Here is a 20,132-nt window from a genome sequence, read left to right as displayed (position 1 = left end):
TTTTGAAAAAAATTCTCTCTGCTTGTATAAGGAAATATGGCATACCACCCCATGTTTCAGAGACATTGAAAAATCTCTCCACTTTAATATCGTTTTACCGCAACGGCCAGAAATAATAATGCCTATGAACCTTGGTGCAGGTTTGATTCTCACCAATCCCACCCTCTTAACATTTAATAATTTAACCCACTAATGCTATTTTTTGGTTAGAAGATATAGAACATTCATTAAATAAAGTTCAAATGAATAGATTACAATGGAGGTAGCCCTAGAAAGAACCGACATTTAAAAGGAATATGTCACTTGTACAAAAAAGAGGAAATTGTAGCAATGATCTCTCAACTTTAACCCAATTGGAGTAATGATCATTCAACTAAAAATCCATGACTATTGATCCCTTAACCCATTAAAACGTGTAGCTATGGTCATTTTTGTCAATTTTGTTAGAATTTCTGTCAAAATGAGTCACATGTTATGCACATGAGGCTGAATCAAGGGGTTAATATGAGAAAAATTGTAGCAATAATCCCTCAACTTTAACCCAATTGGAGAAATTGTCCCTCAACTCTAACTTAATTGGAGAAATGATCATTCAACTTTAACCCAACTGGAGCAATGATCCTTCAACTTTAACCCAATTGGAGCAATGATCCTTCAACTTTAACCCAATTGTAGTAATGGTTATTCCAACATGACTCATTTTCACAAAATTTTGAAGGAGTTCACAAAAAGGACCAAAGTTGCACGTTTTGATGAGATAAAGGACCATTAATCATAAATTTTTAGTTAAGCGACGATTGTCACAATTTTCTCTAAAAAACAAAAAAAATTATATTTTAAAAAGAAAAAAAAAAAGAAAAAAAAAAAAAGAATATACGAAAGCACGAAGCGCGCCTACCAGACTAAAAAATTCCCACCAAACTCATCCCTATTTAGACTCCTACCAAACCACTGTGAGGTGCAACGCATCGAACACCCGAAGCAGCCTCTCTCCGACGGCCGTCAAACTCTCCGATGGATTCTCCCCAAAACATTTTGGTAAGTAAATTCTCTCAGCAATTACTACTATCTCTGCACTGCGCCTCTGATTTTCTCTTCCATTTGGCTGCCGGCACTAGCCAAATGAAGATATAAAACCCAAAAAATTGGTGTATATTTTTCTTATTTTCTGTAATTTCTATCAGCAACTAAAAGATGGGAAACTTGAAATAATTGGGATGATCTGGTTTCTGCCGTAACTTATTCTGTTAGTCTGATTGGCTGCCAAGAAAATACATAGGAAAACGTACAAGGTTACAGATTGTCAAACTTTTTTCGCATTTTTCAGCATTCTTGTCTTTAAACTAAGCACATTCTTGAACTTGTTTAGATTAGATTCAGAGCAATTTTACCTGCAATAGTGTGAATTTTGTCTAATTTCTGTATTTTTTTTGTTTTTGGGATTCAGCTTGCTTCTGAGGGCCTGCGCGTGGGAGTTGATGATGTGAGGAGGAGTTCGACCCTAATTTGTGCTCCGATAATGGCGGAGTCCGTTGATAAGATGGTGGTTGATATGGGCAATGCCAAAGCCCTTGGTGCTGACCTTGTGGAGATTAGATTGGATCATTTAAAATGCTTCAATTGCAGTGAACATCTCAAGATCCTTATTAAAGAATCCCCTTTGCCGACGCTTATCACATACAGGTATTTTACCATGAATTTCTTATATGATTCAGCTTGTTTGTGGTATACTCTTATTTTAAGGGTTTGATTTATTTGAATTGGTTATATTGGTAAAGATATAGGGATGAATTTTACATTATTTTATTAAACAGAAGAAATGATACCTATAATAAACGAAGCTTATTTTCCCCTCCTCTTTTCATAACGCTGAAGACACGAGTTTAAGTCAAAGGTTGCATATGACGATTTATCACTCAGATGGATACAGAAATTATTCTCATTAAATTTCACTGCATTATCTTTCGGTTTATCTAAGTGTGGCTTTGCTCGTTATTTACAGTTTTTGGACTGTTATGACCCTAAGAATCTCCCAGTGCGATAATATCTGATAAGACTGATATTATGTACTTTTGTAGACCAAAGTGGGAAGGTGGTCAGTATGATGGTGATGAAAAATATCGACTGGATGCACTTCGATTAGCAATGGAGCTTGGAGCTGATTACATTGATGTTGAGCTTCAGGTTTCTCTCCTGTGTTTTCTGTTTGGCATTATGGAATCATAAGATGGGTAACATGATCTCATCCATTTCGTCCTTCATAGATGCTAGATAGTAAGGAAACTTATTATGGCCTTTCTATTCCCTTTTTCTTTTTAATTCCTCCCTAGTCCAAACTGCCGAATAATTGTTCAAGAGCTGCTTATGGTTGCCAGATGTGTATAACAACTCTAAACTTGTGCAATGCAATGAAGTATCAATCAAGAATCATGTGAATACATTCTTTTGTGCTGCAAATCTAATCAATGTATCCTTACTACTGCCACCGTCGCAAACATATTGGACAAATCATTTATCTTTCCTTTTCTATGTTAAATTTGTCACACTAGAATGTAAAACCTGAATTATGTTTTTTTTTTTCCTCTTTTTATGGTTATTGAAAGATATTGAACGTTTGACCTATTCTAATCCTAACCCTTTCCGAATCCTCCCTCACACCACTTGGACTAACCCCAAGGGTTAATCATGATTCCCTTATTCTTATGTTATTAACTTTCTTTGAAGGTTGCTCATGCATTCATTGATTCCATATATGGGAAGAAGCCTGAAAAGTTTAAAGTTATTGTCTCTTCTCACAACTATCAAGAAACTCCATCAGTTGAGGCTCTTGGAAATCTTGTTGCAAGAATACAAGCCACTGGAGCTGACATAGTTAAGATTGCAACCAGTGCTTTGGATATCACTGATGTAGCACGCATTTTTCACATAACAGTACATTCTCAAGTAAGCACTGTAGGTGATATGCTTTTGCATTGCAACTTTAAATTTTGGCCCATTGTTTATTTCCATGGTGAGCTGAATTTAAGTTTTATTTATTTATTTTTTTTGTATTTCACCATTTTAGAATGTTAATATATAGGAGTTGAACTTGATGTGTTTCTAATCGACTTTATACATGGTGTATACATACATACATATGAATGGTTGACTGAGGTGTGCAGTTTGTATGATTTATGCTAGTAGTTACATCGGAAGCATGAGATGTGCCTTGGCACAAAGCTAAGTTACTCTGTTTTGAAATGGGAGACAACCTTTCTGAAAGTGAGTATAAGGCTACTTTCTTCAGACTTCCCTAAATCCTACAATATTTAGAGCCCGCCTTATTTCTCTGTGATACCCATAGTAGCATTTCGTTTGGTTGGCAGTTTACAGCTCTAGTTTAATAACTGATCGTCTCTTGCTTAGTGATAGAAAGTGTGACGTGTTACTCTGATGAAGGGAAGGAAAATAGGATGAAAAAGGCTTGCCTGACCCTATTGATGCAGTAAACGGAGTTGATTTTCAAACACCCGTTTAGGCTCTCACACACCCCTCTTTATTTCTGGCCATCAGATTGAATAAATCTAAGGGAAACAATGGACAGGTTTAAACAGGGTGTGTAGGAAGAGGAAAAGGGTGTTTATTTTTCATTTCCCTAAAAATATTGTTATTATGGTTGCAGATCATAGAAGAACACTGTCCATTTCTGATGTGTGGGAAGTCTAAGGGGTTCTCTAGAGGAAAAGGATTCGTATTGTTTGTTGGGCTTACCAAGTATTAAGTAATTATAGTGTGCGGGAAGTCTAAGGGATTTTTTAGAGGGTAGTTGTTATGGAGAAGTTATTGATATGGAGAACTTAAAGGGTCAATCTAGAAAGGTCGGGGGGAATTTAGTAATGCACTATAAAGGGGTCTGACCTAGTTTTGGAGGGAGCAGATCAGTTTGGATGAATTTTACCAGTAAAATCAGTTTCTCCCTAAGGCTTTTCTCGGTTTCCATTTAGAAATCTAGTTTCCAACAGTAATTGAAGGAATTTGGTTTACATCACTGTCTCTTTTCATCTGTGCACTCACAACAGGCTGGCGCCAAATTTCTTCTCCTTAGTCATTCGATTTTTTTTTAATTCTCTATATGTTAAAAGCAAAATTGACTCCTTCATGGAATTTCAGGTCCCAACAATAGGACTTGTAATGGGTGAGAGGGGGTTGATTTCACGGATCCTTTGCGCAAAATTTGGTGGTTATCTTACTTTTGGTACGCTTGACTCAGGAATAGTTTCAGCTCCTGGTCAACCAACTATGAAGGATATATTACATCTATACAATTTCAGGCAGATAGGGACTGACACAAAAGTGTTTGGCATTATTGGGAAGCCTGTCAGCCACAGCAAATCACCTATATTGCACAATAAAGCATTCAAGTCAGTAGGTTTCAATGGAGTTTATGTACATTTGTTGGTAGATGACATTGCAAATTTTCTCCGTTCTTACTCTTCAGTGGATTTTGCTGGTTTCAGGTTCATCTTCTATTTCTCTTCCCTAGTGTCAAATAAAAATTGTAGCATATCTATTTAGAGTTTTTTCTTGCTACTTATACATCAGGATCCCATCTTATACACTTCACTTCTAACACAGCGTTACAATTCCGCACAAGGAAGCTGCACTTAAGTGTTGTGATGAAGTTGATCCAGTTGCAAAGGTAGTGAAGAAAGCATTCATATTATGGTGCTTCCATTCTCCATTTGAGTAGTTAGCATACCTCTGACTTATGCTATCCATATAATTGATTTTTATCTTTATTAAAATATTCAGGCCATAGGAGCTATTAATTGCATTATACGGAGACCAACTGATGGGAAGTTATTTGGGTTCAACACGGACTATGTAGGGGCTATCTCAGCTATTGAAGACGGACTGAAAGGTTACTATTATGTTGTTATAGCTAAGTTTTTTCTTCTTTCTTTATTCTGGCAAGAATCTTTTTGTTTTTTAATGTGTTCTGGCTTCCCACTTTTACTTTACAGGTTCACATAATAGTGGCAGTTTAACTGTTTCACCTTTAGCTGGTAGGCTGTTTGTTGTTATTGGGGCTGGAGGTGCTGGAAAGGCACTTGCTTATGGTGCAAAACAGAAGGGTGCAAGGATTGCAATTGCCAATCGCACTTATGGTTGGTTTTACTTTCTTTTGTTCCGTCTTTTATAAGCTCATAAGTTATCTGCTTTCTTGATCTATTTTGTCATGGCATTTCTTTAACGGTTATTCATTTTTTTTTTGTGTCAATTTATATTATCCATGCTGATTTTTGCTCTTTCCCATGGTCGATTAGAAAAAACTCCACTTATGCAGCATGTCAGCATGTCAACCGTGATCTTTCTTTTTCTTGAAAATCAAAATTGAGATTATAAGTAAAGTTGGTTGAAGGGACATTTTATTCTTTGGAAAAGCAACCAAGGATACAAAAAACAATATGAAGATAAATTGATTTGAAGGAGCTTGCTGTCAAAGATAGATCCTTTCTAATTGAGAGAGCTAAAAGAAACACTCTTTCTTTTTCCTTTTTTAAGCCTAAAAGATTATATGGTTCTCCATCATTTCAATTTTCTTATTTGACTCAAGTGATTATTTTATGTGTATCCAGCCCACATTTGAGTAATCAGTTTGATTAATTTTACTAACATGATTTTGTTATTTAAGATATTCTTGTGTATATGTCTCCAATGTTAAATCTTTAACCCTTAGCGCAAAACGCAATGTTCTTTTATTTTTCTGTGTGGCATATTCTCATAGCCTACCTGGACTTTGATGTACTTTTATGCGCAAACGAAAGCGAATTCTAACAAAGTACCAATATCAATGTCAAGGAATTTCACTAAACAAACGGAGATTACAAAAGAGTGTTTAAACTCTCACAACCCAAATCCCACAAATTGACTCTCACCAAATTGCCACACGAATGAGCCATGCGTTTGCCACGCACTCATGATTCCAAATGGTGACCTCCACCCCAAAACCCAATTAGAGAAAACTCTCTAAGCCATGGTGAGGCACACAAAATACACTAACCCTAAGGTCCTATTTATAGTGCATAGGACTTAGGTTACAATAAGAATCCTAATAGGAAGTAAATACAAGTCCTAATCAAATACGTAATTAACAAAATCTCTCCACCAAGGAAACCAACTAAGAAGTCAAAATCCAAACCCAAATAGGACACCAAAACCAAATAGGTAACACAAACCTAATTCTTTGCATCATCCTAATTTTGAGCCGTAAAACCCAACTTACTATGCAATTTTAGTTCAGTGCTTGGTAAGTTTGCCTAGGAGTTTAATTTAGGATAGAAAAGCTCAATGCTTAATTCTGGAATGGTAGTATTGTTGACGCCTTTGGTGATTAGCAGGGGCGAAGCTAGAAATAACGTTCATGGGGGCACAACGAAACAATAGCGGGTGCAAGTCCTCATGGAATTCCAAAAAGAGCGCATGCAGTGCCAATTTTTTTTTTTTTTTTTTTCAAGTGAGGCATTTTGTCGAGCACTTGGCCAACTTATACCCATTGTGTGCTTAGTGTACATCTCCACCCTTTGTTCCTTTATAATTTTATCTTTAGGGTCAATATTGTTAAGTGAACAAATAGATAAATTATATATGCATAGGGCTGGGAGGTCAAATTTAAACACATGGAAGGAGGGAATTCTTTTTCGCGAGCTGCTAGAATCAACTCTACAACTAGACATTATTGTTATATCTGCCTCCTGGTGGTTTTGGATGAGGAGTGAGTGATACAGTTGGTGGTGGTGAGTTGATTATTGTTCACTGTAGTCCGATTCGACGTCGTATGGAGCGACAGAAGGCAGCTGCGATTTAAGCAGGGCCCTGGTTCCTGACCACCATTTTACAGGTCAAAAACTTTAGGGGAGAAGTGAGAAAGAAAAAAGGGGGGCGGGGGGGGCGCGGTGGGTGGGCAGAACGTGCCTCCTCTGGTTGCTAATGAGATTCACCCCTGGTGATTAGGTGGTTGCCAGGATGTACATCTTTGTCATATTTGGCGGGAATGCTAGAGTGCATTCATCTGGGTATAAAGATTTGATTCATTTGGTTCAGAAATTTCTTTATTTAAGCAGGTGGTGTCATCTGAAACATTTTCGTTCACTTTATAGTTTCATGCAGTGATAAATCTTGAGTAAATGGTATCATATAGTTTATGTAACCAATCTCTTAGAGGTAAATGCACATATTTAACATGACACCATTGAGCAGATTAAACTTGCATCCTTTCCTATCTTCTCCTGAGAAAAACATCAATCCATTTTACATGAATATTATGAGATTTGAAGCTTTACCCAATTGTTGAAGTGTACTTTATTGTAATTTTCTGTATAGATTCATGCTCTATCATGCTTTTTGATGTTCTAGACATGAAGTCTGCTGCATGAGAAAGTTTTGCTTGACATTTCCGTACTTCGGATTGGTATATCATGTCAACTACAGCATTTGTTGCTTTGTTTCTTATCCTCTGTTCTCCATTTTCATTTTTCCTTAACCTGATATAAGCAACATCACTGTGATTTTTTGTTCTTAAGACTGATATTTTATTTTGTTAAAGATCGAGCCAGAGAACTTGCAGACACAATTGGAGGAGATGCTTTGTCTCTTGCTGATTTAGATAATTTCCACCCAGAGGATGGGATGATTCTTGCAAATACAACATCTATTGGCATGCAACCAAAAGTTGATGAGACACCCATTTCTAAGGTTTGCCGCCCTCCCATTTTGCTGAATTGTAGATTATGGGTTGTCCTTGTATTAAAATACTTGATCCTATTTAACATGTGTACAAGGGATATGATCATTATGTTGAGAAATTATGGGCAGCACTTGAAAGTGTTAAATTCTTTAATAACCATCAGTACAAGGCAAGTTATGACAGAGATCTATTGGTTCCTCTAAACCAAACTCCAATTCTAGGCTGTGCGCGCCAAGAATAGTGTGTTCTTACACAAAACTGTGTAACTCAACAGCGTTATCTTTTGTCTTTAGTCTTGGTGTTCTTTGATTCGCTCCTCATTTTCTTTATAACACTTTACCCTCCATTTGGATGTCAATTTTTATGTCTTGACCTAAGAAAGCTCACACCATCTTAGCATTAAATCACAAAATGACTAGTCACTAATGACGTTGCTTATTTAGCCCGCGTCAACCTAGTAACTGTTGTGGGACTCAACACACGCTAGCAGAATCTGGGAAACACACACTAGTACATACTCATCATGCTAGCACAATATGGAGTATCACAGTTCAACATTGCTAAGTGTAACCAAATTTGCCAATCTGAAAGTACCATCTCCTTCTTTATCAATTTAATAACAAACCTGAAGTTTAGGAAACCCATGCTTTTAAATTCATCCAAATAAATCCTCATTCAACATATTCACTCATACCTAAAATTGTATATCTGACGTGACAAGGATGAAATCTATAGTGTGTGAACTCTGTTAAGCTATGTGAGTACAGTAGCAGTCTGTGCCTACTATCCTTGCACAGAAAAATTGTAAGTCAATCACAAGCAGTAGAAGCAGTCCGAGTAGAGATTTGGAGCTTATCTGTGATCCACTTTACCAATGAGAGGTGAGCAGACCCACAAACGTTCACTGCATCAGTGCTAATAAAGGAGCTCTTTATTGCCACATTTGTAGAGGAGGGGAACCACCCTTCACACATCCAGAGCGTTTGTTAGGCTTTTTTGTCAGTGTTTCAGATGTGAGTTTTCTAAAAGGATGGGTTTGCTGGGGTAAGTTGCTGGGGGTCAAACCCAAGGTTTGATCAACTCGGGTAAATTACTGTTTCAACCACAAAAATTGGTTGGCACATGGAAAAACCTCTAGGACTGAGCTTCTGTGTTTTTTGTATTTTATTTATTGGAGAGCTGTTTTTGACCGGTGGGTTGGCTTAGTTGGACCAGTTAACCAGCCAATGGCCCTGTTGACCAAAATACCGCTGGTTGACAAAAATGTCGCTCTTGACTATCTTAACTCTATTTCAACTGAGGTTGCTTTGTCATGGTTTTGCCTTTAATGTTGATGCTATTTGTTTTTAGCCGCCTGGTTTTGGTTGTATTTTTGTCTGGATAGGTTTTATGTTATGTGTCTATATGGTATATGCTATAGTTGTTCTATTGTATTTTGGGTAGTGACTGTCTTTGTGCTAAGCAAGATAATCTACCTGAAGGCAACCAGAGTGAAAAATTAATTATGGAAAAACAGTATCTCAAGTTTACCATCTGATGAAGTAAAAGGAGGCAGACTCGATAGATTTGAAGTAAGGAAATTGACTAGTTAGGTCCTTGGGTTTCGTCAGTTTGAAGTTTTTTTGTTTTTTGTTTGGCACAGTTTACCTGGGAACCCATACATCTATGATGGTCTTGGAACATCAAACCTGGGACCTCATGCTACCAATCCAAGTTAACTTGCACCATATTCTATTGATGTTCTACAACTGACAAAGTTACACCAAATGTTATTTAGGTCACATTTATAGAAAGAGATTTAGTAGATTTCTGTTTTTGCAGCATGCTCTGGGATCTTACTCGTTGGTTTTTGATGCCGTCTACACCCCCAAAATGACCAGACTCTTGAAAGAAGCGAAAGAGGCCGGGGCCACAGTTGTTAGTGGGTTGGAGATGTTCATTGGACAGGCATATGAACAGTTTGAGAGGTTCACTGGGTTGCCTGGTAAGATTAACTTATACCACTTGATAATTCGGTATCAATTAGCATAGGAGTCACATTCTCTTAACAACATGGTATCAATTTAATTTTCTGTTAATTGCAGCCCCAAAGGAACTCTTTCGAAAAGTAATGGACGGTAGCTTGTGAGGTTTGTTTGGCTAATTATTAGTTTTATATTTACATATATAGTTATTGTCTCACCCGTGTGTTTCAATTTGCACTCCTCGATTGATGTTGTTTAAGAAATGTATTATAGATGCTGTTGAGCAAGTTTGTGCACATCTTTGTTGACATCTTTTCTGTTCAAATATGCTTCATCGTTTCTTTTTAGTGTTCATGCCGAAGCATTTATACGTTATACACTACATCTCCATCAGGCATAAGGATAGGAAGGCACCTCGTTTATGGATATGTCGTATGGTCGATGTTTATGGACCAAACACCGTGTTGTTATTTGTCCTAGTTTAAGGCTTTAAGGCATGCCCTGCCTTCTCAAATGGCGAGCGGCATAGGAAAGAATGTAGACCAGGTTCAGGTTGGGGTAGATTCAATGTAGACCAGGTTCTGGTTGAGGGAGATTCTACTGCAATTAGTTAAGCCATGCTCTGACTGCGTTTTTTCTCTCATGGAAACATACAAATTATTACCCGTTTTTGGATCCAGTCTAAATTGTTGGTGTTTTCTACAGTGCACCGGAGGATTAGATCCTCCGAGTATTTTAACCATTGAATTTTCGTTTAAATATACAAAAATTAAAATCTAACAGTTAAAACATTTGGAATATGAGACTCTGGAATATCATAAATTTCTTGTTAAATTGGCTACGGTACGTTCATGCACACACTACAGTTAATTTAACATTATGAAAGAAAGGCCTCAGATTGGAGGTCGTGTAAAACTATTTAGAAGGTAATCAGTAATCGTGGGGTCTCTCCTCTGTTACTCTCCATGGGGAGGGAGGACTCAGATCGGAGGTCATATCATCTCTACCAAGTTCTCCGGGGATAGAGGGGGAGAAAGAGGGAGAAACGGGAAGTGGCCCGACGGCTACATGTACAGGGAGATTGCCGGCGACAGCATAGGGAGGAAGGTGGCGCAACGGGGGAGAGAGACCATTTTCTTCTGCAAGAGAAAAGTGCTTTACAAAACAAATTTTTAATGAACACTTCAAGAACTTTTACTAAAAATAATGACAAAAACAAGGAAGTGGTGACAGGATTGTAAATAAGTTGAAGTTTGAATCTGATGGCAATGTCGTAATTAAGTTGAAGCTTGGTGGCATGGGCAACTGTTTCTTTATAAATTTTTTTTATTAAAAAGAAACAGTTACAGGTGTCACCAAACTTTAACCAAATTATGATACCGCTACTTGACCCAATCTTCAACTTAATGACGATACTATCATTAAGGGCAGAACCAAGATTCAGAATATGGGGGCAAACATTAATACAACAAAAGTTAAATAATAAATAAGTCCTTTCTTTCACCCTTAACAATCTGGGAGATAAAAATATAACATTTTTTGTGCATTAAATTTTCAATCAAAATACAGATTGACGTTCAAACTTTCAAATTTGGAAAGTTGTCTGACTGAATATAAAGATAATAGGGAAATTGACATAAATGGGTGATGTTTTTGCTCTTGGGATCAAAATAGGACAAATCGGCCATTCACAGTCCATGCTTCTATGCACAAAAGTGAAATGAAGAAAATACTCACATATAAATTGTAAAAACTCACAACTCATTGTGTCATTTTTTTTCTTCTAATTTCGAAGTTGGGGATGTCAAGAGAGAGAGCTGTGAGTTGTGGACTACTGGGTTGAGCTCAGATGTGTGAGCTTTGATTTTGAAGAGAAGGAAGTCGAGAGAGAGGTGAGAAGAGTGAGCTGGGGTTTGGGTTGAGCTCATAGCTCTGATTTCAAACACAGGGATGTCAAGAGAGAGAGGTGATAAGAGTGAGGTTGGGGTTTTTGGGTTTGAGCTCAGATTTGTGAGCTATATGTGTTATTCTTCCATAACCAAACACAACAAATTCTTCTATCCTTAAACATAGGACGTTTGTACCTTATTTTCTGTTTTGGTTGAAAAGTTCTATTTTTTCCGGAAACAGAAGCTTCGATAGGCATAGTAAGGTAGGGTGTTTAATTTCAAGTTCCTATATCAATGATTTATGGAATATATGGGTTTGTTTGTAAGATGAATTAATACGTAGAAGTTCAATTAAGGTTTGTGTTTCATGTTAGGGGTTATGGGTTGTGGAAATTTTTTTATTTTTGACGTGCTAGAATACTGGGTATGTTCCAATTTTTGTTTCAAGTGTTCAATTGTAGAAATCTGAGAAATTTTTTCTGTTATGTGCAAATGGTGTGCAAGGATAAAACTTAGAGAAGCGGAAATGTTCACTAGTTACGATGCACGTATGTTGTGCCTCGGAATTTAGTGAGTATCACCACAACTTAGTTATGGCCTGGCCTCAGTTAAAAACAAAATTAAGAAAAAGGTTAGAAGACGTTAAGGGTCATGCATGTCCACAAAATAAGCGACAATGAATTTTATGTTTTCCACGTGCTCAGTTAAGTGGTAGTTGATATATGAACAAGACTCGCAAACTATCACTGTAACCTTATATATATATATGATCGTTGTGGATTCCAAGCCAATTGTATGCACTACATGTCAATGTAACCTTATATATGTAATCGTTGTGGATTCTGTTTTAATTGTATCCACTATACCAATAGCATGCCGTTAAAGTGTCTTATAAATATGAAGAGCAGCTTGCTGCCCGACCTCTAGTTTTGTGCATAACATGTACATGTAGTGTACATATCATGTACTTACAGTGTATATATTGCATATATACATATTTGATACTCTTCGTATTAAGGTAGTTTAGGACATGGTAAGCGTTGAAGATAACAAGGATACATAGTCCTCATTTTTTTTTTTATCATATAATAGTTAGCAAATACATTGGACAACTATATTACATTGCTTAACATATAATTAAACATTACAAGTCAACCACAAGCTAGGCTATGCCTTCAAATTTATTATACCATAGCTATTAAGCATAACCCTCACCGAATGATCACCGATACCAAATTTTATTAAATGATTCGACCTCCTTCACTGTCAAGGAATCCCATTATGATTGACGCGATTCCTTTCCCTTCGCTACCTGACGAAAATCCTTAAACCCCTTGTTGCGTTCCTCCTCCATTTCGATCTTTCCCTCCTAGGAACGCTTGTATTATTCAATATGGCCACGACGCTTTTGCGACAATTCAAATTTAGGAATGGGACCACTTCTTGAGATGTGTCAGCCTTCATTTTCTGCTTGCTTGCACGATAGAACGCTTCGTTGGCTTTATCGTTAAGGTCCACAAGTTCTTTTGGTTCCAATACTTGGCGACGCCCATCTCTTACGGACTGATGTATATTTTCCAACAGCATCTCCGCGTTGACAGAGCTAAACGATGATGTAAGATTTGCCATGGGTGACCTCGAAGTGGAAGGGGTTCCACGTTGTACCACCCGTGGAACTTGGTGTTAAAACCCTTAGTTTCATGTTTGAACTTAGACATGTTTGTGTTGTGAATTTTTTGGCTATCTAAGAAGTGGAATGCCTTTTTTTCCTATGAAGTTAATGGTTGTGGCAAATAAGTGTGAAAAACCTATTTATACAAATGTAGCATTGATTTGGATGAAAACCTGTTGGGTAAAAGAGGGATTGTATTGAAGGTGTTTAAGTGGTAAGGATTTGATGCACGTGATGTGATGACCCGTCCCTAATTTTCTATGTAATTTCTCCCCTAGTGTGTAAATTGACATTTCTGCCCTTGTTGGCAAAGTGAGGTGGATGTAGTATTTAACGTTTATTTTATTTTCCTAGTAGCATAATTAAATAGTACTCATCGTTACGAATGCATGAGCGTGAGTTAGACCCGAATCGAAGATGTAACGAAAAAGTTACGCACAGTAAAGTACATTAACAGCGGGTATTGTACACGAGTGTGCAAATTATTTCAGTGTAGGGAACTACTGTTTTTGATAGGGTATGTTAGATTTCGTAGGATTTCACTTGTGCAAACCCTATATTTTATTCCCTTTTTAAATGGGATCCATGTCTTCCTTTCACCTCACCAATCAAATTATTTCTCTCAAATCCTTCACATTCACTCATTTTCCTCTAAAATCCTTCACCTAATCAGAACCACTCCTCACACCTTTCTGTCAATCAGAAACTGCTCCCTCACTCTCTCTCTCTCTCTCTCTCTCTCTCTTTTCTCATTCTCTCTTATCAAAACTCTCCCTTTCCCTGCAACCCTCTAGAACGACGTCAAAACTTCATAGATCGAGCTCACAAACTCCACCATTATACTCCTCTCGAACCCACGAACCCAGCCGTACTAGCCGATGGTGAAATGACCGAGTTTTGACTAGCCAACTTGGAAGGTCCGACTTGGTGAGCTTTCCTCCGATGAGTTTCAGGCTGAGTTACAAGGTTTTAGGACGTAGGGAAGCTTCTACACAACTCCCTAAGGTTTCTAGACTAGGTGTGGAGTGGAGTTGACGTTGAACCAAGCAAGTTCAAGGATTTGAGTTTTAGGCCAAGACTTTCGTAGCATTTTCAAGCCATTTCCCATCCATTTTTGGACTTCCAAAAGGTTTAGAATTGTTCTACTCCTCAAGAGCTTCAAATCCATATAAAGTCTGTTAAAAATGGTTGAGAAATGAAGAAGATATGAGACTTTGAAATTTTGAAATTTTTCCCAGTTTCCGGAGAGAATTTCTAGAAACCTGCGAACCAAACGGCAGCATTGGATAGCAAAGCTCACCGGAGAAGACGAAGAATATTCCGTCAAAATTGACAGAATATTCTAACAGTGTTAGGTAACACCATTACTATTTAACGAAATATTTCGTCAATTCTGACGGAATATTCCTAACGTCCATCAGTCTCTGTCAGGTGTGTGGCCTGCACGTGGGCGCGTGTGTGGCCGTGGGCTAAGTGGTGCGTGAGGGCGCGTCCGGCCTATGGCCTGTGAGTGCTTGACACGTATGGGTCCGTGACTTCATGTATATCATTTTCGTATATTCAAACCTTTCGTTTGAGCAAAGTATGGGAGATTTACCTAGCCTTTTTGAATATGTCCTATGTAATTTATTAGTTTAGTCATTTCACATATAGGTTAAAATTATCCCAAGGACGTACGAGGTCAAGCGAGGCTAGGAGGCTACGATCCGACCACGTACCAGTGAATGGGCATTTTGTTTTCGTATATATATAAACTTGATAGTTTCCACAAATGCGTTTGAATTGATTTATGCATATCCTGCCATTATTTTTTTTAGATTGATGTTAAGCCTGTTATGCCAGGATTTAATATGTTATAAGAAATGTTATAATGCGTGAAACGCTAAAATAATCCTACAGGACGCTCAGGTAAGCTTACTATGTTGATTAGAAATTATTGAATTGTTATGGCATGGTTATATTTATGTAGTCTGCTCATCATTGCTGCATCCCAGTGTTGGTGCTCTCCTGTTGTACAGGTTGCATTAGGCAACTCTGACTTGTAGGTGACCGCAATTATCGCTAGTCTTCACGTGATTGTAGCACTAGAGCATACTTATACATTACACCACAGTCTTGTTCATGTCAAAAACTATCTGCATGAACTCATGTGCTAGCGTAGATTGATGAGCAACCTATTTTCATTATGCTATTGTGTAGATATTGTAGTTTGGCATATTTCTAGCATTATTGTTATTGAGATATTTTAGTTTGGCATAGTCTGGCATTATTGATTACTTAAAGTTGGAATCATGCCACCTCATAGAGAACCATGTGTCCCTTTTGAGACTAACTTTCAGGATTTTGGTCAATTGGGTGAGGTGATCGCCAGCGCCATTCAGTCCATGCTTCGTCCTCTTGAGAGGACCACCTTAGAGACTGTATCCCACCTGCAGATAAATAATTTCTTTTGTAATGAGAGACCTAAAAAATCCAAGATTTGGATCGACCATGTTGAGAAGATTTTCTGAGTTATGCAACGGCAGGGAAATCTTCCAGATGAGAGATGGGTCAAGACAGTGATTTGGTTTTTCCGTCTGGGAGCTGGATCTTGGTGGGCTCAGGAGTCACGCTCTTTGTTTGCTCAAGATGCCGTGAATTGGAATGTGTTCAGACGCCTATTTAAGGCGAGATTCACACATCTGGAGTATAAGGACTGGAAGAAGGAAGAATTCACAGAGCTGAAACAAGGTAAGATGTCAGGCACAGAGTACCATCGAAAGTTCAATGACTTATCCCATTATTGTCCCAAGATCGTTGAGAATCCCGAGGAGATGCTTCGTTATTTTAAAAAGGAGACTCGTAAGCAGTTGTGTTTTTTGGCGACTTCTACTCTGTGCTCTAACTACTAAGAATTCTTTGAGGTTCTGTTTCATGTTGAGGATTCTGAGAATGCTCCTGATGATGGTGATGATGATGAGGATAACAGTAATGCTCAGAGGAATAATAACAGAGGGCAGTCATCTTTTTGCCCTAGAAAGACTCAAATTTTTAAGAGAACTGGAAATAATTCTAGATTGTCGAATGCTGGTTCAAGTTCCAATACACCGCAAAGGGGCGGCAATTCCACCGATCAGGATGTTATCCATGTGGCCAAATGGGGCATATGGCTAATCCGTGTCCGCAAAATCAACAGAAACCTTAGCCTCCTACTATACCACCTACAGTTCCTCTCCAGCAGATTCCAGGTTCTATTACATACCCGTATATAGGCTATGGTGGTACTTACCACTACCAGGGTGACATAGCTCAATCTCCAGGAAGAACATATTAGTACCTACCTGATCCTTACTACCAAAGCGGTTATCCTCAGTACTAGGGGGTTATATGCTGTATACACCGTATAAGGGCGGCAGAGCTCAATGGTATGCCGGAGGGCAGTCCCAGAATCTTGATGTAGCTTCTAGCAAATGGTGCATCGACCAAGCAAACTAATCGAACAAATCAAGGTCGAGGTAACCAGGGATGTGGGAACCAGGGAAACAGGGGTTTAAGAGGCCGATAGGAGGCATAGGGTCGTGCCAATCATATCACCTTACAGGATGCTTAGGGTAACCCTGACTTGATTATGGGTACATTGAATGCTCTTGGTCATTTTGCCAGAATATTAATTGATTCGAGTGCTACTCATTCTGTTATTTCCTATACTTTCGCTCAAAGACTCAACCTCACCCAACTCCCCTCAATTATGAGTTGGAGTTTTTGATTCCTAAGGGTGAAGTTTGTTATGTTAGTTGGGAGTATCGAGGATGTCTCGTCCTTATCGAGGATGTCATAATGCCAGCCAATCTTGTTCCTTTGGATATCGTTGACTTTGACATTGTCTTGGGCATGGATTGGTTAGATTACAACTGAGCCATGCTGAATTATCACCAGAAGATTTTTGCCTTCCATTGACCGGGCATGCCGATAGTAACTTTTATCGACGAACGTAGCAGTCTGAAGCATAAAATTATCTCTGCCGTGAGGGCTAAGTAGATGTTGAGGAAAGGTTGTCAAGGCTACTTAGCTCATGTAGTAATGACTGAGGAAACTCCTAGTTATGTAGAAGACGTTCGAGTAGTCAGACACTTTCAAGATGTTTTTCCCAACGACTTACCTGGTCTACCATCGGATTGTGAAGAGTTCACTATCGACCTAATTCTAGGTACCGATCCTATTTCTCTAACTTTTTATCGTATGGCTCATGTGGAGTTAAGGGAATTAAAAAATCAATTGCAAGAACTTGTTGAAATAGGGTTTATTCAGCCGAGCACTTCCCCTTAGGGAGCTCCAGTCTTGTTTGTAAGGAAGAAAAAGGGAACCTTGAGGCTATGTATCGATTATAGACAGCTGAATCGGGTGACAATTAAAAATCGTTATCCGTTGCCTCGTATCGATGATCTTTTTTATCAACTTCGTGGTACTTTTGTTTTCTCGAAAATTGATCTAAGGTGCGGTTATTACCAGCTGAAGATCAGAAGTAAGGATGTTCTGAAAACAACTTTCCGAACTCGATATGGTCATTATGAGTTTCTTAGGATGCCGTTCGGGTTGACTAATGCTCCAGTAGCTTTTATGGACTTGATGAATCAAGTATTTCGTCCGTACCTTGACAGGTTCATAATCGTCTTCATTGATGACATTCTGGTGTATTATAAGAGTGAGGCTGACCATGCTAGACATTTATGTTTGGTTTTGAAAAAGCTAAGGGAGAATCAAATGTATGCTAAATTTAGTACATGTCAGTTCTTGCTGGATCAGGTGTCATTCTTGAGGCACGTGATATCAGCTCAGGGTGTTCTTGTAGATCCCCATAAAGTAACAGCAGTGGAAAACTGGGAACAACGTCAGCCTGTCACTGAAGTTCAGAGTTTTCTTGGTCTTACGGGCTATTATCGACGATTTGTGAAAGATTTCTCCATAATAGCCTTGCCTCTGACAAGGTTAACCAAGAAAAGAGAATTTTGAATGGAGTGATGACTATGAACGAAGTTTTCAACAGTTGAAGTACTATCTCACTCATGCACCTGCTCTGGCACTTTCCGATGACAATAGGAATTTTGAGATCTACAGCGGCACTTCTCTGAATGTTCTGGATGGTGTGCTGTTGCAGCATGAGAATGTGATCGTGTATGTTTCGCGATAGTTAAAGCCCCATAAGATGAACTATCCTACTCATGATCTTGAATTGGCAGCTATCATTTTCACTTTGAAAATTTGACGGCATTATCTTTATAGGGAAACATGTCGAATTCCCCAGCCACAAAAGCCTTAAGTATATGTTCACTCCGAAAGAACTTAATCTTCTGTAGTTATGGAGTTGATCTAGCGATTATGACTGCACTATTGAATACCATCCTGGTTGTGCAAATACTATAGCAGATGCTCTCAATAGGATATCTCACGGTCGACTTAATGCTCTTTATGCATGTTGTGTTCCTCTTCTCACTGACCTAAGGTCTATTGGAGCAGCTTTAGAAGTGGATCACCAGGGAGCTTTACTCGCCAATTTCCAAGTCAGGCCAGTTTTGTTAGATAGCGTTCTAGAAGCTCAGATGAATGACTCCAAATCCCAGGAGTTAAAACAAGTGGTGTTAAGTTATAATAGGGGAGATCTAAGGATTCGAAGGCTTGATGGTATGCTCATGCAAGGCGATCAGATGTATGCACCTAAGGTGGAAGAACTGAAGAAAGAAATACTCAATGAGGTGCATATTTCAGCCTATGCGATGCATCTTGAAAGTACTAAAATGTACCATATCTGACCTTTCTACTACTGGCCAAGAATGAAAAGAGAAATTGCGGAGTATGTGAGTCGTTGTTCAGTCTGTCAGCAGGTCAAGGTTGAAAGAAAGAAACCATTCAGGTTGTTGCAGCCACTTCCTATACCTCAGTGGAAATGGGAAGATATCACAATGGATTTTGTGTACAAGCTGCCTTGTACACGTAATGGCTATGATAGTATTTGGGTGATAGTAGATCGACTTACCAAGTTAGCGCACTTTCTACTTGTCCGTGAGAATTACTCACTAAGTCGGTTGGCCGAACTCTTCGTCTCTAAAATTGTCAAGTATCATGATGTTCAAATTAATATCATTTCTGACCGGGACCCCAAATTTACTTCGAAATTTTGGGTAGCTTTTCAAGAAGCTCTAGGGTTGAAATTACTCTACAGCACCACCTATCATCCTCAAACCAATGGGCAGTCAGAGAGAACTATTGAGACATTGGAAGACATGTTGAGATCTTCAGTCCTGTAGTTCGGAGATGTATGGGACAATCGCTTACCTTTGATAGAATTCGCCTACAATAACAGCTTTCACTCCAGCATTGGTAAAAGGGATTCCAAACCACTCAACAGAATCCAAGTCTAGAATACGTATGGTCCCCAAACCAAGCGAAACCATAGGTATTTATCCGATAATGTGGTCCTTCAAGGTGAATTAACGAAGCAGGACCACCTATGAATCTAATGTAACTAGGTAGGTAGTGGCCTTTCGAGGTAGATTAACCAAGTGGAGTTGCCCCTAAAATGCTTAAGATCCCCCAATGCGGATTAACTACACAAGACTTTCCATGTACCACACTGCTACATGGTGTGGTCACATCACATACCATGCAACTTGTGTCAAACATCCTACATCCCACCTCTAGACACATGATTTACATTGTGAGAAAATACACATATCATTTATCTCACCTAGGAGTTCAATAAACACGTGAATTTTGATAAGGTGCCACCTGCACACAAACTAAGATGTACATTCCCTAGGTTGACCCATTAACCGAAGTAGGCCCACTTAGCTCTATAGGGCCCTAGTAATATTAACTTAAGCATTTAAGAATGGTTTAGAGCATGT

At 38.5% G+C, this 20,132-nt stretch overlaps 1 protein-coding gene across 2 annotated transcripts; it reads left to right on the top strand.

Moving 5' to 3' along the window:
- The first annotated feature begins 869 nt into the window (after window positions 1–869).
- Window positions 870–10,037, top strand: LOC137720070 (bifunctional 3-dehydroquinate dehydratase/shikimate dehydrogenase, chloroplastic). Of its 2 annotated transcripts, none has more exons than XM_068459079.2 (11): window positions 870–1,038; window positions 1,448–1,683; window positions 2,079–2,184; window positions 2,725–2,943; window positions 4,150–4,496; window positions 4,615–4,678; window positions 4,792–4,900; window positions 5,004–5,147; window positions 7,586–7,734; window positions 9,548–9,710; window positions 9,811–10,037. In XM_068459079.2, the coding sequence occupies exons 1-11, from the start codon at window positions 1,015–1,017 to the stop codon at window positions 9,852–9,854; spliced, it is 1,605 nt and encodes a 534-aa protein (XP_068315180.1). In that variant the 5' UTR covers window positions 870–1,014; the 3' UTR covers window positions 9,855–10,037. The 2 variants fall into 2 exon arrangements, with proteins under 2 accessions (XP_068315180.1, XP_068315179.1); XM_068459078.2 differs by having other exon boundaries at window positions 2,725–2,952.
- Window positions 10,038–20,132: the final 10,095 nt, after the last annotated feature.

Source organism: Pyrus communis, chromosome 1 (genome assembly GCF_041283825.1).
Source record: "Pyrus communis isolate YQ-2024b chromosome 1, ASM4128382v1, whole genome shotgun sequence".
In the NCBI taxonomy this organism is placed as follows: Eukaryota; Viridiplantae; Streptophyta; class Magnoliopsida; order Rosales; family Rosaceae; genus Pyrus; species Pyrus communis.
Note: the sequence above shows the minus strand (reverse complement) of the source record. Positions and strands in the feature narration are given on the sequence as shown.